Raw genomic sequence first — 20,909 nt, 5'->3', positions numbered from 1 at the left:
TACTATGCCTAATATTAGAAATCCAGGCTTTTCTAAGAAAGAAAATAACGTGATATCTTCAATTATTAAATATCTGTATTGTTATTTTCTCTCATTATTTCACTTTTGTTTAAATAATATTTTTTCCTAGCACCGTAGAAGTCAATTATTTTCCAGTTGAAGTTGGCTTCCTGTGTAGGTAAACCCAAAAAGAAATCCATCAGAAATTCACTGGTGTCAGTCTCTTCCTATCTCCTCTGGAGCTGGGGGAGCAACCTCAGCACGCAGGAGGGTCTCTGGATCAAAAGCCCAGCTGCCACATGCAGGAGCATCCTCAGTGGCCCTTGGGACTGCCCCTCACTGCCCGCTGGGCTCTGCCTCTCTGCTGCCTTCAGGTCGGGGCTGCTGCTTCCCTGGAGCCATGGCCATGGCCAGCAGCAGGATGTGGTCTTTTCACTGTTGCTCTCATTTAGCTTCCACACTGTACTTCTTTCTGTGTTAGTCTTGAGTTTTCATATGCCTTGGTGACAGTCCTGTTGTCTCTGCAGTGGCATCCCTGTGGCTGCAGACAGCAGCAGGCACTGTGCAGCCCTGGGTCACAGCTGGCCTCCCTGCTTGCACCACAATAACAAGAGGGTCTTGCTCAGGGCAATCCCAGAAGTCTGGACACCTCTTCCAAATGTGCTATCAGGAACACAGCCAAGGGGTTGCTCCCTGCTCTTCTGTTTTCTGGGCTTCTTCATGGAGTGTGGGACAGAGGCTGAAATTCCCATGGAGGTCTGTGAGGGACCAAGAGTAGGACTAAGCACTCTCGTTGGGGCAGCACTTGCCTAAGGAGATGACAACTCATCTGATTGGGACTGTGCTGATGCCAACCTGGAGAGGAATCGGGAGCTTCCAGGAGATGTCAGGGGATCTCCAGGGACAGGGTGCTCAGTGGGTAGTGATTAGAACTTCATAAAATGACTGTGCAAGGTCGTTTCAGGTAACAAACAAGGTGAATCTGAGGAGTGCATGGGCAGCTCAGACTGCTCAGGCTGGGTCAGCTGTCACTGCAGGTTCTCCTCCCAGCCTCTTGCCCTCATGCAGCCAACTGACTCCTGGGACAGAGTGAGAAGCCGAGAAGGCCTTGATGCTGTGCAAGCACTGCTCAGAAACAGCGATCAGAACCACAGGTGACCAAAACTGCTCTGGTCACATATCAAAAACACAGCACCACACGGCCTGATCTGCAGGGCGAAACGCCATCCCAGCCAGTCTTTGTCCCCACAATGGATGAGAAGCTCTGCAAGGAGCCAGGAAAGTGGTAATAAGCAGTAGGACAATTGAGGAAGCCCAGAGGCCCTTCTGAAGGGTCACTGAGTGCCACCTGAGAGGCAGTTCTGGGCAGTGGGGAGGGCCAGGAGAAAGACTTGTGAGAAGGCTGTGAGAAACAAGGACACTCAGGGCTTTAACAGATCCTTAAAGTCCTGCCTGAGTCCCCAAATGGAAAGCAATCGATGTCTGTGGGTTGACGAGAAGGAAGTGGTGAGTCCCGAATGGAGGACAGGGCTGAAGGGCCCTGCGTGAAGCTGGGTGGATGGAGACGTGTCCACCTTGCATGTGTGCCTCAGCCTGGGAGCAGGGGCCTGCCCGTGGTGCGGGATGGCTGGGCTGTGCTCAGCCATGCCCCAGGAGATGACCTTGCTCTCTTCCTCCCCACCACTCCCCACACGGGGCAGGCCCTCAGGAAACACCCCCGAGCCTGGAGATGCACCAACCTGCTGCAGTGAGGTGCCACTACTGCAGGGGAAGAAGGGAGGGTTGGAGAGACACGTGGGGCATGTGGGCAAGAGTGGTTTGGCCTGGGGAAGTGAGTGTCTGGGAAAAGTTACCCTGGAGCCATAGGAGCCATTCTGGAAAGAAAACTTGTAGGGAGGAACCACACTTTTGTGGCACTGCAGAGCTGCTGGGCACATTGTGCAGGGTGCTCTGATGGACATTTGTGTCCTTTTCCATCGTGTATTAAGTGCCACTTTTCTCAGAAATAAAATAGCCAACGGAGCACTGACAGATAGTCTAAGATCATGAAAGGCATCATAAACATGCCCCTAAAAAGATAAGTGATATGGGGAAATCAGGAGAAGCCTGGCCAGGAGAAATGTAAGATTTGGAGGAGGGAATAGTGGCTTGGCCAGCCGAAATTAAGGATTTTGTAGAGGTAAGAGGGTTCAGGTTATGCTTATGCAGATGTAACCGTGACTTAAAATAGACATACAAGGCTATTCCCCGGCTTCAACCTGTAAACTTCTTTCCTAAACCTAAATGCTACTCAGCACCCTGACAGGAATCCACTACTCTAATGAGTGACCTCAACATATCCCTAGAAGACAAAACTCAGCCCGTAGCTGATTCATCCTAGCTCTTACTCTCTTAATCACTCTGATCTCAGCCCTTAATACTAGCACTAAAATGGTCTATTTAACACTAGAAAACTGCTTAAGAGACCTAAACAAAACCCTAACTCCAAATGAATTTGAGGGGCCATGGATCTGATCAGCTTGTGGGCTACAAGGAGGAGATGGGTGGGAATGCTCTGAGGAGCTCAGCTCTGCCTCAGCATCTCCTGCCCCAGCAGCAGGAATGTGACTGTGGCAGTGACTGTGAGGTCACTTCTGTCTCTGCACTTGATAGGGCAGCAGCAGGAATGTGTCACGGAAAGGGAATGTGAGGTCACGTGTCTGGAGGTGGCAGGTCACCCTTGACATAGACCTGGCATCTGCACTTTTGGGCTGACATCTGGCAGTGGCCCTGCATGGCCAGCAGAAGGCACCTGCTTGGCATGCTGACTGGGGGATCCCCTCTGCCTCCAGACCCAGGAGGACCCAGGCAGAAAGAAGGCCCCCATATGGGTTGTCCTGTCCCTTCTGCTTGAGTCCATGACTGCACAGCAGCAGGCACAAGGCTTGGCTGTGTGTAGCCAAGAAGCTGCAAGGCCAGCAGCAGGCCCCTGGTTAGGAAGCTGCTGCTGAGGTGTAGTGGGTTTACGTGGCAAGGTTTTGGTAGCAGGGAGCCATAGGGGTGGTTTCTGTGAGAAAGATCTAGAAGCTGCCCCATGTTTGGGAAGGGCCCCATTGTTTTCCAGATCCGAGCCAATAAGCGATGTTGTTTTGCGCCTCTGTGAGAGCATATTTAAGACAGGGAAAAAACGCTGCGCCACACAGCAGCCGGGAGAGTCAAGGGAGTGGGAGAACAGCCTTGCACCAAGGTCAGTGTAGAAGGAGGGGGAGAGGTGCTCCAGGCGCCGGAGCAGAAGTCCCCTGCGGCCTGTGGTGAGGACCATGGTGAAGCAGGATGTCCCCCTGCAGCCCATGGAGTACCATGGTGGAGCAGGGTTCCACGCTGCAGCCCGTGGAGGAGACCACGGTGGAGCAGGTGGCCCTGCACCGACGGAGGCTGCCGCCTGTGGAAGACCCCTGCCGGAGCAGATTCCGGGCCGGACCTGTAGCCCGTGGAGAGGAGCCCACGCAGGAGCAGGTGACCTGGCAGGAGCTGCTGCCCGTAGGGGAGCCAGGTTGGAGCAGTTTTCTCCTGAGGGATGGACCCCGTGGTACGGACCCATATCTGGAGCAGTTCTGGAAGAGCTGCTGCCTGTGGGAAGCCCACGCCGGATCAGTTCATCAAGGACTGCATCCCGTGGGTGGGACCCCACAGCACAGGGGACGAGAGTGACCGAGAAGGAGCGGCAGAGAAGAAGTGCTGTAGACTGACCATAACCCCCATTCCCCGTTCCCCTGCGCCGCTCGGGGGGAGGAGATGGAAGAGGGTGGATGGGGGGGGAAGGTGCTTTTGTTTTTTTTTCCCTTTGTTTTCTCACTTCTCTCGCTTGTTAGTTGTAGGCAATAAATCTTACTATCTCCTTATGCTGAGTCTGTTTTGCCCGTTACAATAATTATTGCGTGATTTTCTCGTCCTTATCTCAATCCTTGAGCCCTTTTCACATATTTTCTCCCCATTCCTCTTTGAGGAGGGGGAGTGAGAGAGCGGCTGTGGTGGAGCTCGGCTGCCCACTCGAGCAGAACCACGACATGAGGTGACTTGTGTCTGGTTGGCTGAGAGGCCGCAAGGAGCCTGCTGGGTCGGGATGCCTACTTCAAGAGGGGTTTCCACCCTCATCGAGCTTTCTGTGGTAATAGGAAAGAGTAGGAGAGAAAAAACAGCCACAAAGTGAAACTTGAAGTGTAGCTCTGACTATGAGCTGGAAGAAATATCCAGGGGAACAACTGGTCTTGCTGGTAGAGACTGAGGAAAAGAAGGCATTATGTTCCTCAGGTTTTGTCATCAGGTTTTCCCACACACCCATTAAAGATGATCATTCTTCTAAATCCTCTTTTATAAAAGTATTTATATATACACTTTTTTTTTTTTTTTTTTTTTTTTTTTTTTTTTTTTTGTCTTTGACGGTAGTAGATGGATTGAGCTCCAGCTGGGCTTTGGACCTTTTAATTTTCACCTGCACAGCCCCATAACATTCAGGACACAGCTCCAGACAAACTGTCAGCATGCATGAGAAGGAAGCACAGAAAAGGTGGAACCTGGCAGCCTTCCATCCCCTGCTCTCCTGTGATTCTATGCTGCACTATTAGTCAGCTTCTTACTCCTGTATTATCCAAACGTTCCATGCAGCTCCTGATGCTGCTATCTTGTCAGAGACAGCACAGACACGGGAAGGTTGAACTGTCTGCCTGCAGACATGAACACCTGACAGAATGGAGCATCTGTCCAGTGGAATCTTGAGAAACTGCAGTAGTTTGCCTAAAGGAACATCTTGAACAATAAGTGCCTAGTCCTGTGCCAGAGGAAGAGGAACTACACATCAGGGCAGACTCTGCTGAGGGAGCAGTGACCAGGAGGAGGAGGGCCAGGGCACCACGAGGGATGCCTTATGAGCTGTGGTGCCCGCTCACCAGGAACGAGGCCAGCTTCCTACAGAGCTGCCTTATGAGGATCAGGACCTCCAAGAAAATCTGAGTTATCATACTCAAGCTCAGATCCAGTGTGGCACCACACAGAAGAGGGTCTGCAGCCCTCAGGAGGTACAGGTCTGGGAGTCCCTAGGACAGCCTGGTGTGGAAAGGATCAAGGGCTCAACGAGGGCTCAAAGTCACAACCCAGGTCTTTGTGTCCATGGCTATGGCTGTTGTCTCTGCCACTGAGGCCTATGAGGAGACAGCTGATCGCTAAAGCACCAGGGCCTCATTGCCTCCTCACCCCCACCCATGAAGCAGGCAGGGGTCGTACCATTCTCCTGCACTTGGCCATGCACATCCCCATTTCCTACTGCCCCACAAAGAGCCCTGAGCAACCTGTCAAGGGAAAGGATCTCACTTCCTGTGTGCCATGCGACAAGACCTGGCCCTTGTGCTTGGTGACACACATCCAGTTTTCCTACACCTCAGTGTCACCTTCACATTGCCTTTGTCTCCTTGTCCTCACTGCCTCCAGGGTTCTGCTCTAACGAGCTCCAAGGGAGGCTGTGTCAGTGCTGGCCCTCAGGGGGACACTGCAGGAAACTTGCCTCTGACTTGGACTTCTGGAGAGCTGTCTTCAATTGTCTCGGAGTGCCTGAGGTTCGTGGGCTCATCAGCAAAGCCCCCAGAGGGGTGATTGCAGTGCCTTGGGCTGGTGCTGTGCTGCTGAGCTGGGCCAGGCTCATGGGACAGAGAGATCTCGTGGCAAGAGGGCCCTGGTGCAGAGAGACAGCTGTGCCCAGGAGCAGCTCCTCTGCACAGTGCAGCAGGGCTGGGGGCTCTGACTGCAGCTGGCACATAGAGAGGAGAGAAGGAGAGAGGTCTTGGAGGCACTTGGCAGTGGGAGGATGCTGAGAGCTGCCTGCAGGAGAAACCTGCACAGCCCTTGACAAGGTAAGTGTCTGGCTGCAGGGCCATGCAGCTGCAGGTCCTGGAAGGGTCTCCTCCTGCTGGGTCTTGTTTCTGGGAGGGCAGTGGGCAATGCAGTAGGCTTTGAGAGTCCTGTTGGGTTGCAGTGTGAGGTGAGAAAGTCTGTCAGAAGCACCTTGCAGTGCCCTAAGGCAGGTGCCCCCGGTCAGCCCAGAACACCCTGCCCTGGCTTGCCATGCCGGGCTCTCTGTCAGCTGCCCCGTAGCTCCTGCAGCCATGGAGGTGCCCCTTGGCAGGGCCCTGTTGGTGGCAGGGTGCTGCAGGGCAGCGCTGAGCACAGCCGCGTGGGATGGGGTCTGTGAGCACGGGCAGGGGGAAAGAAGAGGAGGGCGCAGAGCAGCAGCTCCCGGCAGGGACAGCTGCAGGCAGCAGAGAGAGGGGCAGGTGGCCAGAAGGAGTTGTTGCCAGAAACGCCGTGGCAGGGGGGATTCGGGCACCTTGCGGCCATGCCCTGCAGTGCAGACGCCTTCCCCTGGAGCAGCCCCTCCCTGGCCTCCTCTCCCACTGCAGCCCATGGGCTGTGGGGCAGGCAGGGGTAGAAGAGAAGGTAGAGCTCAGACAGGGATGCTCCCAAGCTCTGTCTGTGTGAGAACTTCACCTCAGGTGAGGTTTCTGTCCAGCTGCACTTGGACTGGGGCTTCTCTGCTCTCAGTTCTCTACAGTTTCTTCTCAGGGAAACTCATGAGCTGGATGGTTCTGCGGCTCAAAGACAGGAAACACAGGGCAGATTAGAACACGACTTGTGGGCAGTGGCCTGTGTAACTCTGCATTCAGAGGAGTTGTTTGAAATAACACTGAAAAGATCATTAATCTGACCAGAGAACTGAACTTGAGCTTCCCCCATGTTCCTGATTCCTTCCTGCTGTATAGCAGAGAGGACTCCTCTGCAGCCTACAGCAGCCCCTGCTCCCAGTGCCACTCTCAGCCAGCACCAGCTGCAGCTCAAGCAGGAGAGATGCCAAAAGATTTTTGTGCAAAGAGAGAGGCTCAGGTTACAGGGTGCTTTAAGAGACACAATAGGTTTTCCTCAGAGAACTCTGTTTTAACATTCTTCTGCATTTTGCTCTTTACCAGGAAAGCATGTGTATGGACAGCAAATGCCCAACAGCAGCTCCGTGAGTGAGTTCCTCCTGCTGGCATTCGCAGACACGCGTGAGCTGCAGCTCCTGCACTTCGCACTCTTCCTGGGCATCTACCTGGCTGCCCTCCTGGGCAACGGCCTCATCCTCAGCGCCGTAGCCTGCCACCACTGCCTCCACACCCCCATGTACTTCTTCCTCCTCAACCTCGCCCTCCTCGACATGGGCTGCATTTCCACCACTCTGCCCAAAGCCATGGCCAATGCCCTCTGGGACACCAGGGCCATCTCCTATCAAGGCTGTGCTGCTCAGGTCTTCTTTTTATTCTTCTTGTTTGGTTCAGAGTATTCCCTTCTCACTGTCATGGCCTACGATCGCTACATTGCCATCTGCAAGCCCCTGCACTACAGGAACCTCCTTGGCAGCAGAGCTTGTGCCCAGATGGCAGCAGCTGCCTGGGGCAGTGGCTTTCTGTATAGTATCCTGCACACGGCCACTACATTTTCCCTGCCCCTCTGCCAAGGCAATGCTGTGGACCAGTTCTTCTGTGAAGTCCCCCACATCCTCAAGCTCTCCTGTTCGGATGCCTACCTCAGGGAAGTTTGGGCACTTGTGTTTAGTGTTTCTTTAGCATTTGGTTGTTTTGTTTTCATTGTTTTCTCCTACATGCAGATCTTCAGGGCAGTGCTGAGGATGCCCTCTGAGCAGGGCCGGCACAAAGCCTTTTCCACGTGCCTCCCTCACCTGGCCGTGGTCTCCCTGTTTCTTAGCACTGCCATATTTGCCTACCTGAAGCCCCCCTCCATCTCTTCCGCATCCCTGGACCTGGTGGTGGCTGTTCTGTACTCAGTGTTGCCTCCAGCAGTGAATCCCCTCATTTACAGCATGAGGAACCAGGAGCTCAAACATGCAGTGAGGAAACTATTTTATACGTCTTTCTTCAGCATTAATAATGTGCATAAAATACTAACAGGATTTCTGCAAACAAACACTCTTAGTGCAAATTCTTGAAAGTAATTTTCTTTATTATTATTTCCTATAACTTGTGGCTTTGATTTAATATATTCTAAGCCTCCTAATTATTATTTTATTATTATTATTATGAAGTCGATAATTTCAAATACCTTTACAATCGATATTCTTGTTTAAATAAAGACAATAAAGAAACTGGGACAATTTCTTTAGTCTCTCCTGTGGTCTCTTCCCATCGTCAGTGCCTCCAGCAGTGAACCCACTCATCTAAAACATGGGGAACATGGAACTAAGGGATGCAGTGATGACACTGCTTGAATACATATTCTTCAGCTTCTTTGCCTATAACAATAAGCTTATAAAATAGAAATACCTGTTTTTCAGAAAACTTTTAGGTACTTTTTTTTTTCTTTTTATTTGTCTGTGTTTTTATTTTCACTATCTTTTTTTTCAGATATAAATAATATTAATCTTATCCTCCTACTTGTTAAAGATTTACCTATAGAACCAGGCTTCCTGTGTTCATAAAAACAATAAAGAATCCAGAAGAAATTCATTGGTCTCAGCTGCCATCTCTTCCCATTTCCTCTGGAGCTGGAGGAGCAGCCCCAGCATGCAGGAGGGACTCAGGTCCAGGAGCCCAGCTGCCACATGCAGGAGAAGCCCCGGTGGCCCTCGGAGCTGTCCCTCACTGCCCGCTGGGCTCTGCCTCTCTGCTGCCTTTGGGTCGGGGCTGCTGCTTCCCTGGAGCCATGCCCTTGGCCAGCAGCAGGACGTGACCTTTTCACTGCTGCTTTCGTTTGGTCTCCACATTTTTATCCTGTGCTCTTTTATTTGGATAAGCCATCAGATCTCGTGTACCTTGGTGACAGTCCTGTTGTCTCTGCAGTGACATCCCTGTGGCTGCAGGCAGCAGCAGGCACTGTGTAGCCCTGGCTCACATCTGCCTCCCTGATAGCACCACAGTAATAAAAGGGTCTTGCTCAGGGCAAACCCAGAAGCCTGGACACCTCTTTCAAATGTGCTATCAGGAATAGAGCTAAGAGGTTGCTCCCTGCTCTTCTGTTTTCTGGGGATATTCATGGAATGAAGGACACAGGATGAAAGTCCCAGGGTGGTTTGTGGGGAAACAAGGGCAGGACTAAGAGTTCCCTTTATGGGGGCACTTGCCCAAGCAGATGACAACTGGTGTTGGACTCATCAGCATGAGACTGCACCCCCTGCAGTGGGGCTGATGGCTGATGCCAGTCTGGAGAGGAGTCTGGAGCTTCCAGATGTCAGAGGATCTCCATGGACAAGGTGCTCAGTGGGTAGTGATTAGAACCTCATAAAATGTCTGTGCAAGGTCGTTTCAGGAAACAAACAAGGTGAATCTGAGGAGTGCATGGGCAGTTCGGACTGGTCAGGCTGGGTCAGCTGTCACAGCAGGTCCCCCACCCAGCCTCTTGCCCACCTGCAGCCAACTGTCTCCTGGGGTAGAGTGAGAAGCAGAGAAGGCCTTGACGCTGTGCCAGCACTGCTCAGGAACAGCGACTACAGCCATGGGTGACCAACACTGCTCTGGTCACTTATCAGAAACACAGCACCACAGGGGGTGGTCTGCAGACAGTAACTTTGTCCAAGCCAGAACCAGTGCAGTGCCCCTGATGCACAAGAAGGCTCCCTCTAAGCTCGGGAAGGTGACAGGAAGGTGCTAATAAGCACCAAGACAACTGAGGATGCCCAAAGGCCCTTCTGAAGGGTCACCAAGTGCCACCTGAGAGGCAGTGCTGGGCAGTGGGGAGGGCCAGGAGAAAGACTTGTGAGAAGGATGTGAGAAACAAGGAAATGTCACTGCCATTGCACCAGGGCTGCAACAGATCTCTCGCAAGGCTCCTTTGATGGGGATTTGTGAGCCCAGGGAACAGCAATGAATGTAGCCCGCAGAGTGTGAGCCTGTCCGAGGTGGACTGAGCTGAGCTGAAGTGCTCAGTCTGGTGTGAGCAGGCAGAGGAGATCTCGGAAGCCCCAGGGCACACAGCAGCCCCAGCAAAGGAGCCTGGCGAGTGATTCCTTGCAGCCCTGGGGCAATGGCAGTGATCCCATGAGCTGGGTCTGCCTCCCAGCCTAACCAGCACAGCCCTGCAGAGTGCTCCCGTGCCCCAGACACCACAGCCCCCTCGCTCTGCAGAGCAGCACCACCAGCTGGGGCTGGGGTTGGGACTGGGGCTGGGTCTGGGGCTTGGGCTGCGAGAGCGCTTCCCCTGAGTGTCATCTAGGCCAGCTTCAGACTTCTGGATGTGAGCGTGATCTTCACTGTGCACAAGGAGCTGAGAGACCACCAACAGGCATGGGGCTGGAACATTGCCTGCAAGGTCCCTCCTGCCCTAGCACCTCACAGGACTGGCACGGAACTGGCTCCTGAGTGTCAGAGAGGCTGGGAGCCCAGCAGGCTTGAAGAATGAAAACCAGCTCACTTCTATCTGGGCAGGTCCTGGCCCAAAAAGGGGGTGTTTTGTAGGTCTGGTATTATGAGGGCAGAGACGCCTCGGTAGCTGTCAGTCCAGTAGGAAGCGAATGGCTGTTAAGTGGCTGGGAGTTGACTTCTTTCTGAAGTAGCCGATAGCTCAACCCTTGACTCCTGGCTGGGATCTGTGCCTTTAGGCTCAGAACTGATGGGCGCATTGTGCAGGGTGCTCCTACAGACATTTCTCTCCTTCTCCATGCTGGTTCTCCAAACTTCCCCTAAGAAGATGACTGATATGGGGAAGTCAGGAGAAGCCTGGACAACAGAGATGTGAGATTTGTGGGAGGGCAAAGGAGCGTGGACAGCAGAAGCTAATGATTTTGCAGAGGTAAGAATGGTCAGGTAATGTTGATCCTACCATAAAGCAGACTTAAAGCAGTCATGTGAGGCCCTTGCCTTATTTTAACCTGTAACGTTAGTCCATAGAGCTAAATGCTACTCCACACTCTGACAGGAATCCACTGCTCTAATATTTGACCACAAGATCCCTTGAAGCCAAAACTAGTCCATAGCCTCATTACATCACCCTTACTCTCTTCTTCACCCTGATCCCTACCCTTAACACTACAATTAACACACTCTATTTAGCCCTAGATTTCTTGCAGACCTAAACAAAATCCTAAACCAAAGAACTTGCACATACCCTAACCACAGACCTGACACTACAAGCCAAACATCAAACCCTCCCACTAAATATTTGATGAATCTCTATGACAGAAACCTGAGCCCTAGTCCCTAACCCCATACATGAATGCGTAACACCCAAAGCCCTGATTCCTTTGCATTCACTTACTCACATTCAGCCCTTTTCCTAACCCTTATCCCAAGCACTTAAGGTGCTTGGCCCATAAGGAAGGGTAGGAACCATGAGATTGCTCTGCAGTCACGTGGCATATAAAGATGAATGTGAGGGGCCATGGATCTGATCAGCTTGTGGGCCACAAAGACGAGAAGGATGGGAGTGCTCTGAAGAGCTCAGCTCTGCCTCAGGATCTCCTGCCCCAGCAGCAGGAATGTGACCGTGGTAGGGACTGTGAGGTCACTTCTATCTCTGCACTTGATAGGGCAGCAGCAGGAACGTCTCCCAGAAAGGGACTGTGAGGTCACTTGTGTCTGGAGGTGGCAGGTCACCCTTGACATAGACTTGGGAGCTGCACTTTTGGGCTGACATCTGGCAGTGGCCCTGCTAGGCCAGCACAAGGCACCTGCTTGGCATGCTGACTGGGGGATCCCCTCTGCCTCCAGACCCAGGAGGACCCAGGCAGAAAGAAGGCCCCAACATGGGTTGTCCTGTCCCTTCTGCTTGAGTCCATGAGTGGGCAGCAGCAGGCACAAGGCTTGGCTGTGTCTAGCCAAGAAGCTGCAAGGCCAGCAGCAGGCCCCTGGCTTGGAAGGTGCTGCTGAGGTGACTTGTGTCTGGTTGGCTGAGAGGCCGCAAGGAGCCTGCTGGGTTGGGATGCCTACTTCAGGAGTGGTTTCCACCCTGATGGAGCCTGCTTTGGTAGTAGGAAAGAGCAGGAGAGAAAAAACTTCTGTGGAGCATACCTTGGAAGTTACACATTAGCATGATAGAATAAGAAATGTCCCTCAAGGTGTTGCACTGTGGTGCCAGAGGTCACCCTCTGATCAGACCCTGGCTTTGTGTTTCAAGGAACAGCTGGTGAGGGTTGACGAGACATGGGTGAAACAAAGGATGAGAGGAAGGTTGTGGACAGAGATGGGTGTCTGCAGACTTCAAGGAAATAAGTCAGAATGTGATAGAGTCTGCAGAGGAGAAGGCAGAGGGTGCTGGAAAAAATGGCAGGCCCAATAGCACTGAGGTTTCTGTCCCCTTGGCTAGAGCTTAGGAGGAGATATGTTATATTCATTCTGATGAGGCCCCATAGATTCCTTGCAACATCGTGAAGCTCCTCGAAGATGTCATACCAGTGTTCTTCTCATGGCATCACACTGCCCGCCACAGCCCACAGACCCCAGGAACAGCCTTGAGCTGGACTTGGGGGTGCAGGATCTCCTTTCCCAGTTCCAGGGGTCAGGCCTTGGCTCTTTTGCTTCACTAAAGCCAACCAAGACTTTTCTCAGCACAGTGCTTTGCCTGTCTGTAACCATGGCCTCCAATTATCTGCCCTAACAAGGCCCTGGGGAGGCTTTGTTAGTAACAGCTCTCAGTGGGGCCCATTAATACTCCAAGTCACTTCAACTTTTTCTTCTGACTTTACTTTCTCTAGCAGTTGCATCATTCTCCTCTCAGTACCTGAGCTTCATAGACTCAGCACCACAATGCACCATGGAATTCATTAAAATGCAGAAACTCCTAACATCTCCTCCATAGTTTTCTTCAAGCTTTCACGCCTTGTGCAGCAAATTGCAGAGCTTCCATGACATAGTTAAGGGAAAAGATTTCACAAAGCACAGAATAAAAATATTTTCTTATTTCAAAGGCTGAATGTTGTTTCATTTCAGTTTGGAGCATCATTCTCCTATTGCTATTCATCCAGGGGGACTTCTTTGGAGACCTTTATCAGGAGGAAAAGCAGAGTCTGGAGGTCTGACACCTCCACTGCCAACAGTGGTCTTTGTCCCTGTAAGTGCAGCCCAGCCCAGCACGTGAAACCCTTTCTAAGACAAGTCAGGGGTTCCTTGGGAAACAATTAAAGTAATAAATAAAATAAAATAAAGTAAAATAAAATAAAATAAAATAAAATAAAATAAAATAAAATAAAATAAAATAAAATAAAATAAAATAAAATAAAATAAAATAAAATAAAATAAAATAAAATAAAATAAAATAAAATAAATGTTGAAATGACTTTTGGAATCTGAGAAATTCAGCTTGAATTGCAATAGACACCTGGACAGCCATGGTTCTCTTGGGTCTTCTGTGGCAAACTCGGGATGAAAACTAAAGAAAATGTATCTTCAAGTTTCTCTACCTGTACCCATGTGCGTGGCCTCTTTTGGGAAATTGCCCCTTCCAGCCACGGAAACCTAAATTGAGTAATGTGAAAAGACCTGCCCAGTCAATAGAGTAGGGTAAAGTCCTACTTCCTGTGCTATAGATGCAGAAGGCAAAAAGAATTGCATTGTGCCTGACACTACTCTGGGATGTGTTACCCAGGTCAGGCAACTTTACCTTAGTGCTGACAAGTCCATCACTATACCACACTCCTAAGCTCTACATCTACACCTTGGCTCTCCAGTGGATGAACCAGCTCATCAATTTCCTATCTGGGAGATCCTCTACCCATACACAAATCTCTTCTTCTCCTCTTACTTGACCAGCACGGTGACTGGGATGTGGAACACCCTCATCACTATGCTGGTGCCTCCCAACAAACACCTGCAGATGCCTGTGGCCTTCTTCCTGAGGGAGATTTCTCCTCCTTGCACACCTTGTACAGCTCCAGCACCCTGCGCCAGATGCTGGCCATCTTCCTGGCTGGGGACAGCACCCCCTTTACTCACAGAGCTGGCAGCACTCTCAGCTGCACCTTCTGCATGACCGCAGTGCTTCCTGCTGGGGGCCATGTCCTACGGTCAGCCCTGGGCTGTATGCCACCCCTGTTCTCTGCAAGGCTCAGGAAGTGGAAGGTCTGACTCCAGAAGGCAGCTGTACCCGAACCAGGGGAATTTCTGTCATGTACAGGAATTATTTCTCCTCCTCCCTGCTACAGTTCTATGGCCCCAGTGTCAAGCAACCCTTGTGTGGTTTTGCCCCATTGCTGGAGCTGTCCTGCAGTGCCACGGTGATACTCTTGGTTTTGCTTTCATAATTTGCATATGTATCCAATCTTCCTCTTCCTAATCATGCAGATGCCCACCTCACAGATCTTAACCAAGTTCTTTCTGAACATTCATCATCCCCTGGTCAATCCTCAGGTTCCTTAGTGGTGGTGTGGGAAGGATGAGAGAGGTGCTAGGGGAGGTGTTGACATTGTCATAAGACCTATCTCAAATACCTTGGAAAGGACAGATGGATCAAAGACTTTCCTCGGGACTTGGAGAAGGCAGATGTCAAACCCATCTTCTAGTAGAGGGGCAAGCAGAAGGATGATTAAGCCTAACCAAAGAGAAAAGTGCCAGCTTTAGCCTTAGGCCCCAAACCAGACCTAAACTGAAGTCCTCAAAACTTGCCCTTATTCTAAACCCTGAGCAGGATCCTTAGGCACAACACCAAACAATTCCTTGAAGCCCTTGCCATTCCTTTAACCCTGGAATGTGACCTCTAATTCCTAAACATTAACCTGATCATCTAACCCTCATAGCCCTCCACCATGCACACAGCACGTCTCAGCTTCAACCCCACTCCTACCCCTACCTTGTGTGGTTTTTATGCTTGGGGTAGGGCAGGGATCGTGAGGTCCTGCAGCAGTCCATGGCATTGGAAGAGGCATGTGAGGTGACAGGTATGTGATCAGATCAGAGGCCACAAGGAGGAGCTGGCTGGGAATGCTGGGATGGGATCAGGTGTGCCTCAGGATGTGCTGGGCCTGCAGGAGGCACATGGCTGTGAAGGAGGCTGGGTGGCCACTTCTATCTGTGGAGCTGACGGACCAGCAGTAGGAATGTGGCACAGATAGGGACCGTAAAGGGCAGAAGCATGCACAAGGCATTGAAGATGATGGTGAGGCACCTTCTGTTCTGGTCAGGTGAGAGACCACAGGAAGGCTGATGGCATGGGAGTCATGGTTGAGGTATAGTTTGTGAGACCATAGAATGAGAGAATGGCTCCTGTTGGAAGGGACCTTAAAGGTCATCTAGTTCCAACCCTCTGGCCATAAGCAGGGACGCCCCCCATGAGATCAGGTTGCCCAGGGCCTCATCTAACCTGCCCTTGATCAGCTCCAAGGATGGTGCACCTCTAAGGTCTCTCAGCAAACAGTTCCAGTTCTTCAGCTCCCTCTGAGTGAAGAATTTCCTCCTAACCTCTAGTCTAAATCTCCAGTCTTTTACTTTAAAAGCATTCCCACTTGTCCTGTCATACAACTGAGCAAACAGTCACTCTCCATCTTTTAAGAAGTCCCCTTTAAGTACCAAAAGGCCACAAAGAGGTCACCCTGGCGCCTTCTCTTCTGTAGAATGATCAGTCACCAAATATGATGGAGAGAGGCTTGGCAACTACATCAGCCAGTTCCCTCAGGACCCTGGGATGCATGTCATCAGGCCCCATAGACATGTACCTGTTTAGTGTCATCAGGTGGTCTTGGACCTGCTCTTCACTCCCACCAGGTGGGGCTTTCCACCCCCAGCCTCCATCTACACGTTCAGGGAAATGAAAGACTTGGGAAGCCTGACTGACAGAGAAGGTTGAGGGAAAGATGTTGAGTCCCCCAGCCTTCTCCATGTCTGTCATTACCAGTGTACCCTTCTTATCCATCAGAGAGGGTACACTCTCCTTGGCCATTCTTTTCTGAGCAGTGTATCTGTAGAATCCCTTCCTATTATTCCTTGCATGCCTTGAGAAGATCAGTTCCATCCGTGCCTTAACTTTCCTTATTCTCTCTCTGCATATCCAAAACAGAACCGTGCATGAGAGAAAAAAATTAACCCTGATTCCACAAAAGCCATTCTGGAAACAAAACTTGTAGGAAATGCATTTTTGTGCAGAGCTGATGTGCACATTGTGCAGGATGCTCCTAAGGATCTTTGTGTCCTTTTCTCTTCTAACTACCATGCCACTACTCTCAAAAATAGAGTAGCCAACAGAGGTGAGAAAGATACTCTGCGATTGTGAATGTCATCAGAAAGCTGATCCCAAAAAGACATGGGGAGGTCAAGAGCAGCCTGGACAAGAGAGATATGATATTTTGGGGTGCGAAGAAGAGCTTGGCCAGCAGAAACTTATGATTTCATAGACGTAAGAGGGTTTATGTAATGTGGATGCTGTGGTAACACTGACTTAAACTAGTCACATATAGCCCTTACATGAGCCAGTAATTTTAATGCCTAAACCTAAATGCTACTACAATACACTGAAAGGAAACTTTTTTTTTTTTTTTTTTTTTTTTTTTCTCTTCCTAACCCTAATGCCTTCCCTTAACACTAACATGAAAATGCTTTATTTAACCCTAGACTCATTGACAGACCTAAAAACCCTAAACTGTACAGCTTGTCCATATCTTAACCACAGACCTGACACCACTAGCAGGACAACACACACTCTCACAAAAGCTTTGCTTAGTGTCTACGCCAGAAAGAGAAAAACAGGTACCTAGGGGGCAAGAGAGAGGTCAGCTCTACCTCAGGATCTCATGGCCTAGCAGGAGGAAAGTGACTGTGGCAGTGACTGTCTCTGTTGTTGATAGGGCAGCAGCAGGAACGTGTCACAGAAAGGGACTGTGAGGTCACTTGTGTCTGGAGGTGGCAGGTCAGCCTTGCCTTCTCCCTGTCTTGGTGTAAGCACTGCTCTGCAACAATTAAAACATCAGCATTTTATCAGCACTCTTCTCATCCTAAGCCAAAACATAGCATTCTACCAGCTACTAGGAGGAAAATTAACTCTGTCCTAACTGAAACCAGGATAGTGAAGAAGGCATTAAACGTCTCTGCTTTGGCTATATCATTGTCTGTGAGGAGACATTCCCCATCAAGTAGTGGACCTATGTTTACTTCGGTCCTCCTTTTTCTGTTCACATATCCAAAAAAACACCTTTTATTGTCTCCCACAGATGTGGCCAGCTTCAACTCTAGTTAGGCTTTGGACCAACAAATTTTCTCCCTACAAACATGAACAGCATCCCTGTACTCCTTCCTCGTCACCTGACCCTCCTTCCAGCAGCTGTACATGTTATTTTTCTGTCTAAGCTCCAGTAGAAGATCCCTTGTCAGCCAGGCCGGTCTTCTGCCCTGCCTGCCTGCCTTCCGATATTTTGGAATAGCCTGATCTTGTGCTTTGAGGAGGCAGTGCTTAAAGATTGACCTGAAACACTGATGGACTGCAATGCCTTCAAAAGCAGCTACCCAGGGGACCTTGCTGACTAGTTCCCTGAGCAGCCTGAAGTCTGCTTTGCCCATATCCAGGGCTGAAGTACTGGTGGCAGTTTTCCTTCTGTTGCCATAAATTCTAAACTGACCCACTTCATGATCACTATGACTAAGACGGGCACCAATTGCCACATCTCCCACAACACCCTCCCTGTTCTCCAGCAACAGACCAAGGAGAACACCTTTCCTAGTTGGCTCCCTTAGCACCTGCACCAAGAAGAGATCATCTAGGTGCTTTATGAACTTTCTGGACTTGCTCGTGTCAGCTGTGTGGTGATCCCAGTTGACATCGGGCAAGTTGAAATCTCCCATAAGGACAAGAGGAGTTGATCTCGAGGCATCTCTTAGTTCTGCAAAGAATAATTCATTGGCATTGTCGTCCTGGCCAGGTGGTCTGTAATAGATTCCCACAACGGCATCCCATTTATCTGTTCGTCCCTTAAAGTTGATAAGGCAGCACCAGGAATGTGTCACAGAAAGGGACTGGGAGGTCACTTATGCTTGAAGTAGGTGGCAGGTAACCCTTGAGTTCTCCCTGGGAGATGCACTTTTGGGCTGACATCTGGCAATGGCCCTGCTAGGCCAGCAGAAAGCACCTGCTTGGCATGCTGACTGGGGGATCCACTCTGCCTCCATAGCCAGGAGGACCCAGACAGAAAGAAGTGAGAGGTTGGACTCAATGATCTAGAGGTCTCTTCCAACCAAGAAATTGTGCGTGTGTGTGTGTGTGTGTGTCTCTGTGTGAAGGCCCCCATATGGGTTGTCCCATCCCTTCTGCTTGAGTCCATGAGTGGGCAGCAGGAGGCACAAGGCTTGGCTGTGTCTAGCCAAGAAGCTGCAAGGCCAGCAGCAGGCCCATGGCTTGGAAGCTGCTGCTGAGGTGACTTGCGTCTGGTTGGCTGAGGGGCCGCAAGGAGCCTGCTGGGTTGGGATGCCTACTTCAGGAGTGGTTTCCAACCTGATGGAGCTTTCTTTGGTTGTAGGAAAGAACAGGAGAGAAAAAACTGCCACAAAGTGTGCAATGGAAGGATGGCACTGGCTATGAGGAGGAAGAAATGTCCAGGGGAACAACTGGTCTTGCTGCTAGTAACAGAGGCAAAGAATGCATTAAGTGTCTCAGCCTTTACCTAATCCTTTGTCACTGGGTTTTCCCCTCAAAATCCAATAAAGCATTATGACTCTCCCTAATCCTCCTTCATTTAAACTAATTATATATTTTTATTTATATATATTTTTTAATTTTCTTTGACAGTAATAGATGGATTGAGCTCCAGCTGGGCTTTGGCCCGTCCAATTTTCACCTGCACAGCCCCATAACATTCAGGACACAGCTCCAGAGAAACTGACAGCATGCATGAGAAGGAAGCACAGGAGCGGTTGAACCTGGCAGCCTTCCGTCACCTACTCTCCCATGATTCTATGCTGCAATTCCATTCAGCTGGTTACTCCTGAATTATCCAAATATCCCTGCAACTCTTGCTGCTGCTGCTGTCTGGTCAGAGATAACACAAGCACAGGAAGGTTGAACTGTCAACCTGCTGACATTAACAGCTGATAGAATGGAGCATCACTGTGGGTGAACCTTGAGAAACTGCAGGATTTTGACTTCAGAAAACTTTTGACTTTAACATGGAGAAGAGCCCAGTCCTGTACCAGAGGGAGAGAAACCCTACACATCAGGGCAGACTGGGACCCTGCTGAGTGAGCAGTATCCAGCAGGAGGAGGGCTGGGGAACCACGAGGGATGTCATATGTGCTGTGGTGCCTGCTGAGCAGGAACCAGGCCAGCTTCCTACAGAGCTTCCCTATGAGGAGCATGGCCACCAAGAAGATCTGAGTTCCCAGATTCAGCTCAGACTTGGTGTGACACCACACGGACAAGGGTCTACAGCCAGCAGTGAATGATGTGGATGTATCGGAGTCTCTAGGAAAGCCATGTTTAGACAGGATAGAGGGCTGTGGAAAGGCTGAAACTCCCAACTGGACCCAGGTCTTTGTGTCCATGCCTATGGCTGTTGTCTCTGCCACTGAGGCCTAGGAGGAGACGGCTGATCGTTAAAGCACCAGGGCCTCATTGCCTCCTCGCCCTCAACCATGAAGCAGGCAGGGGTCGTACCATTCTCCTGCACTTGGCAATGCACATCCCCAACTCCTACTGCCCCACAAAGAGCCCTGAGCAACCTGTCAAGGGAAAGGATCTCCCTTCCTATGGGCCACGGAACAAGGCCTGGCCCTTGTGCTTGGTGACACACATCCAGGTTTCCTACACATCAGTGTCACCCTCACATTGCCTTTGTTTCCTTGTCCTCACTGCCTCCAGGGTTCTGCTCGAACGAGCTCCAAGGGAGCCTGTGTCAGTGCTGGCCCTCAGGGGGACACTGAAGGAAACTTGCCTCTGACTTGGACTTCTGGAGAGATGTCTTCAATTGTGTCTGAGTGCCTGAGGTTCGTGGGCTCATCAGCAAAGCCCCCAGAGGGGTGATTGCAGTGCCTTGGGCTGGTGCTGTGCTGCTGAGCTGGGCCGGGCTCGTGGGACAGAGAGAGCTCGTGGCAAGAGGGCCGTGGTGCAGAGAGACAGCTGTGCCCAGGAGCAGCTCCTCTGCACAGCACAGCAGAGACAGAGTGCTTAAAGGCAGGCAGAAGTGGCAGGATGCACAGAGCTCACTGGGGGAGAACATTTCCCAGCCCTGAACCCGGTAAGTCTCTGGCTGGAGGGCAATGCAGCTTTTGGTCCTGGAGGAAGGAGAAGCTGGGGGTGCAGGAAGGGCTTCCCACGGCTGTGGTGCAGAGCAGGGTCCCTGCACTCAGCCTGCCCGGGGAGCCCAGGGGCTTGGGCACGGGAAGGGCAGTGCAGAGGCTGCCTGCAAAGAGAAGGCACTTTCAGCACTCTCTGCCTGCCTCTTCCTGCTCTGATTGTGGGGCAGGCTCGATGTTAATGCGGTAGTTGGATTTGCACTGGTGACTGAGCTTCCTATTGCATTGAACTGAGACATAAACAGTTTAGTGACGAACCTGCGAATATCCCTTCTCTCTGCTTACAGACTGCACCAGGGCTTTTCTGAGCTGTTCTTTAGGACCTGCAGACAAGGGGATGTGGTTTTTCAGCACAACCTCTGTCTGCATCCATCCCCCAGCTGAGTGCTGTAAGCAGCCAGCAGCTGGGCACCAGGGGATGGACAGAGCAGCTCTCCTGGAAGTGACTTCTGGCTGAGGTTTTTGCCCGTATCAACGACATTTACCACTGCTGTGGAGCTGTGTGGCTGTGTGCTGTGTACAGGACATTCAGGAAGCACAAAGCAGGGCTACAACCAGGGAGACACACAAAGGTCACCTTGAAAGAAAGATAATATGAAGGCTCTAATGAGAAAGGAAATGAATATTGTTCGGGGAAATTTCCCCTAACAGTCTGTATATTTCCTTTTTTTCAGTGTCCTTGATGAAGGGCAGGAA

At 50.9% G+C, this 20,909-nt stretch overlaps 1 protein-coding gene across 1 annotated transcript; it reads left to right on the top strand.

Annotated features, from left to right (window-relative positions):
* Nucleotides 1-7,015: 7,015 nt before the first annotated feature.
* On the top strand, nt 7,016-8,008 carry LOC309888198 (olfactory receptor 14C36-like; the record flags this gene model as incomplete). The annotated part of the gene is made up of 1 exon (XM_082780433.1): nt 7,016-8,008. The coding sequence occupies one exon, from the start codon at nt 7,016-7,018 to the stop codon at nt 8,006-8,008; it is 993 nt and encodes a 330-aa protein (XP_082636559.1).
* Nucleotides 8,009-20,909: the final 12,901 nt, after the last annotated feature.

The sequence above is a fragment of the Aythya marila genome (assembly GCF_965140915.1).
Source record: "Aythya marila genome assembly, chromosome: 28".
NCBI lineage: Eukaryota > Metazoa > Chordata > Aves > Anseriformes > Anatidae > Aythya > Aythya marila.
Note: the sequence above shows the minus strand (reverse complement) of the source record. Positions and strands in the feature narration are given on the sequence as shown.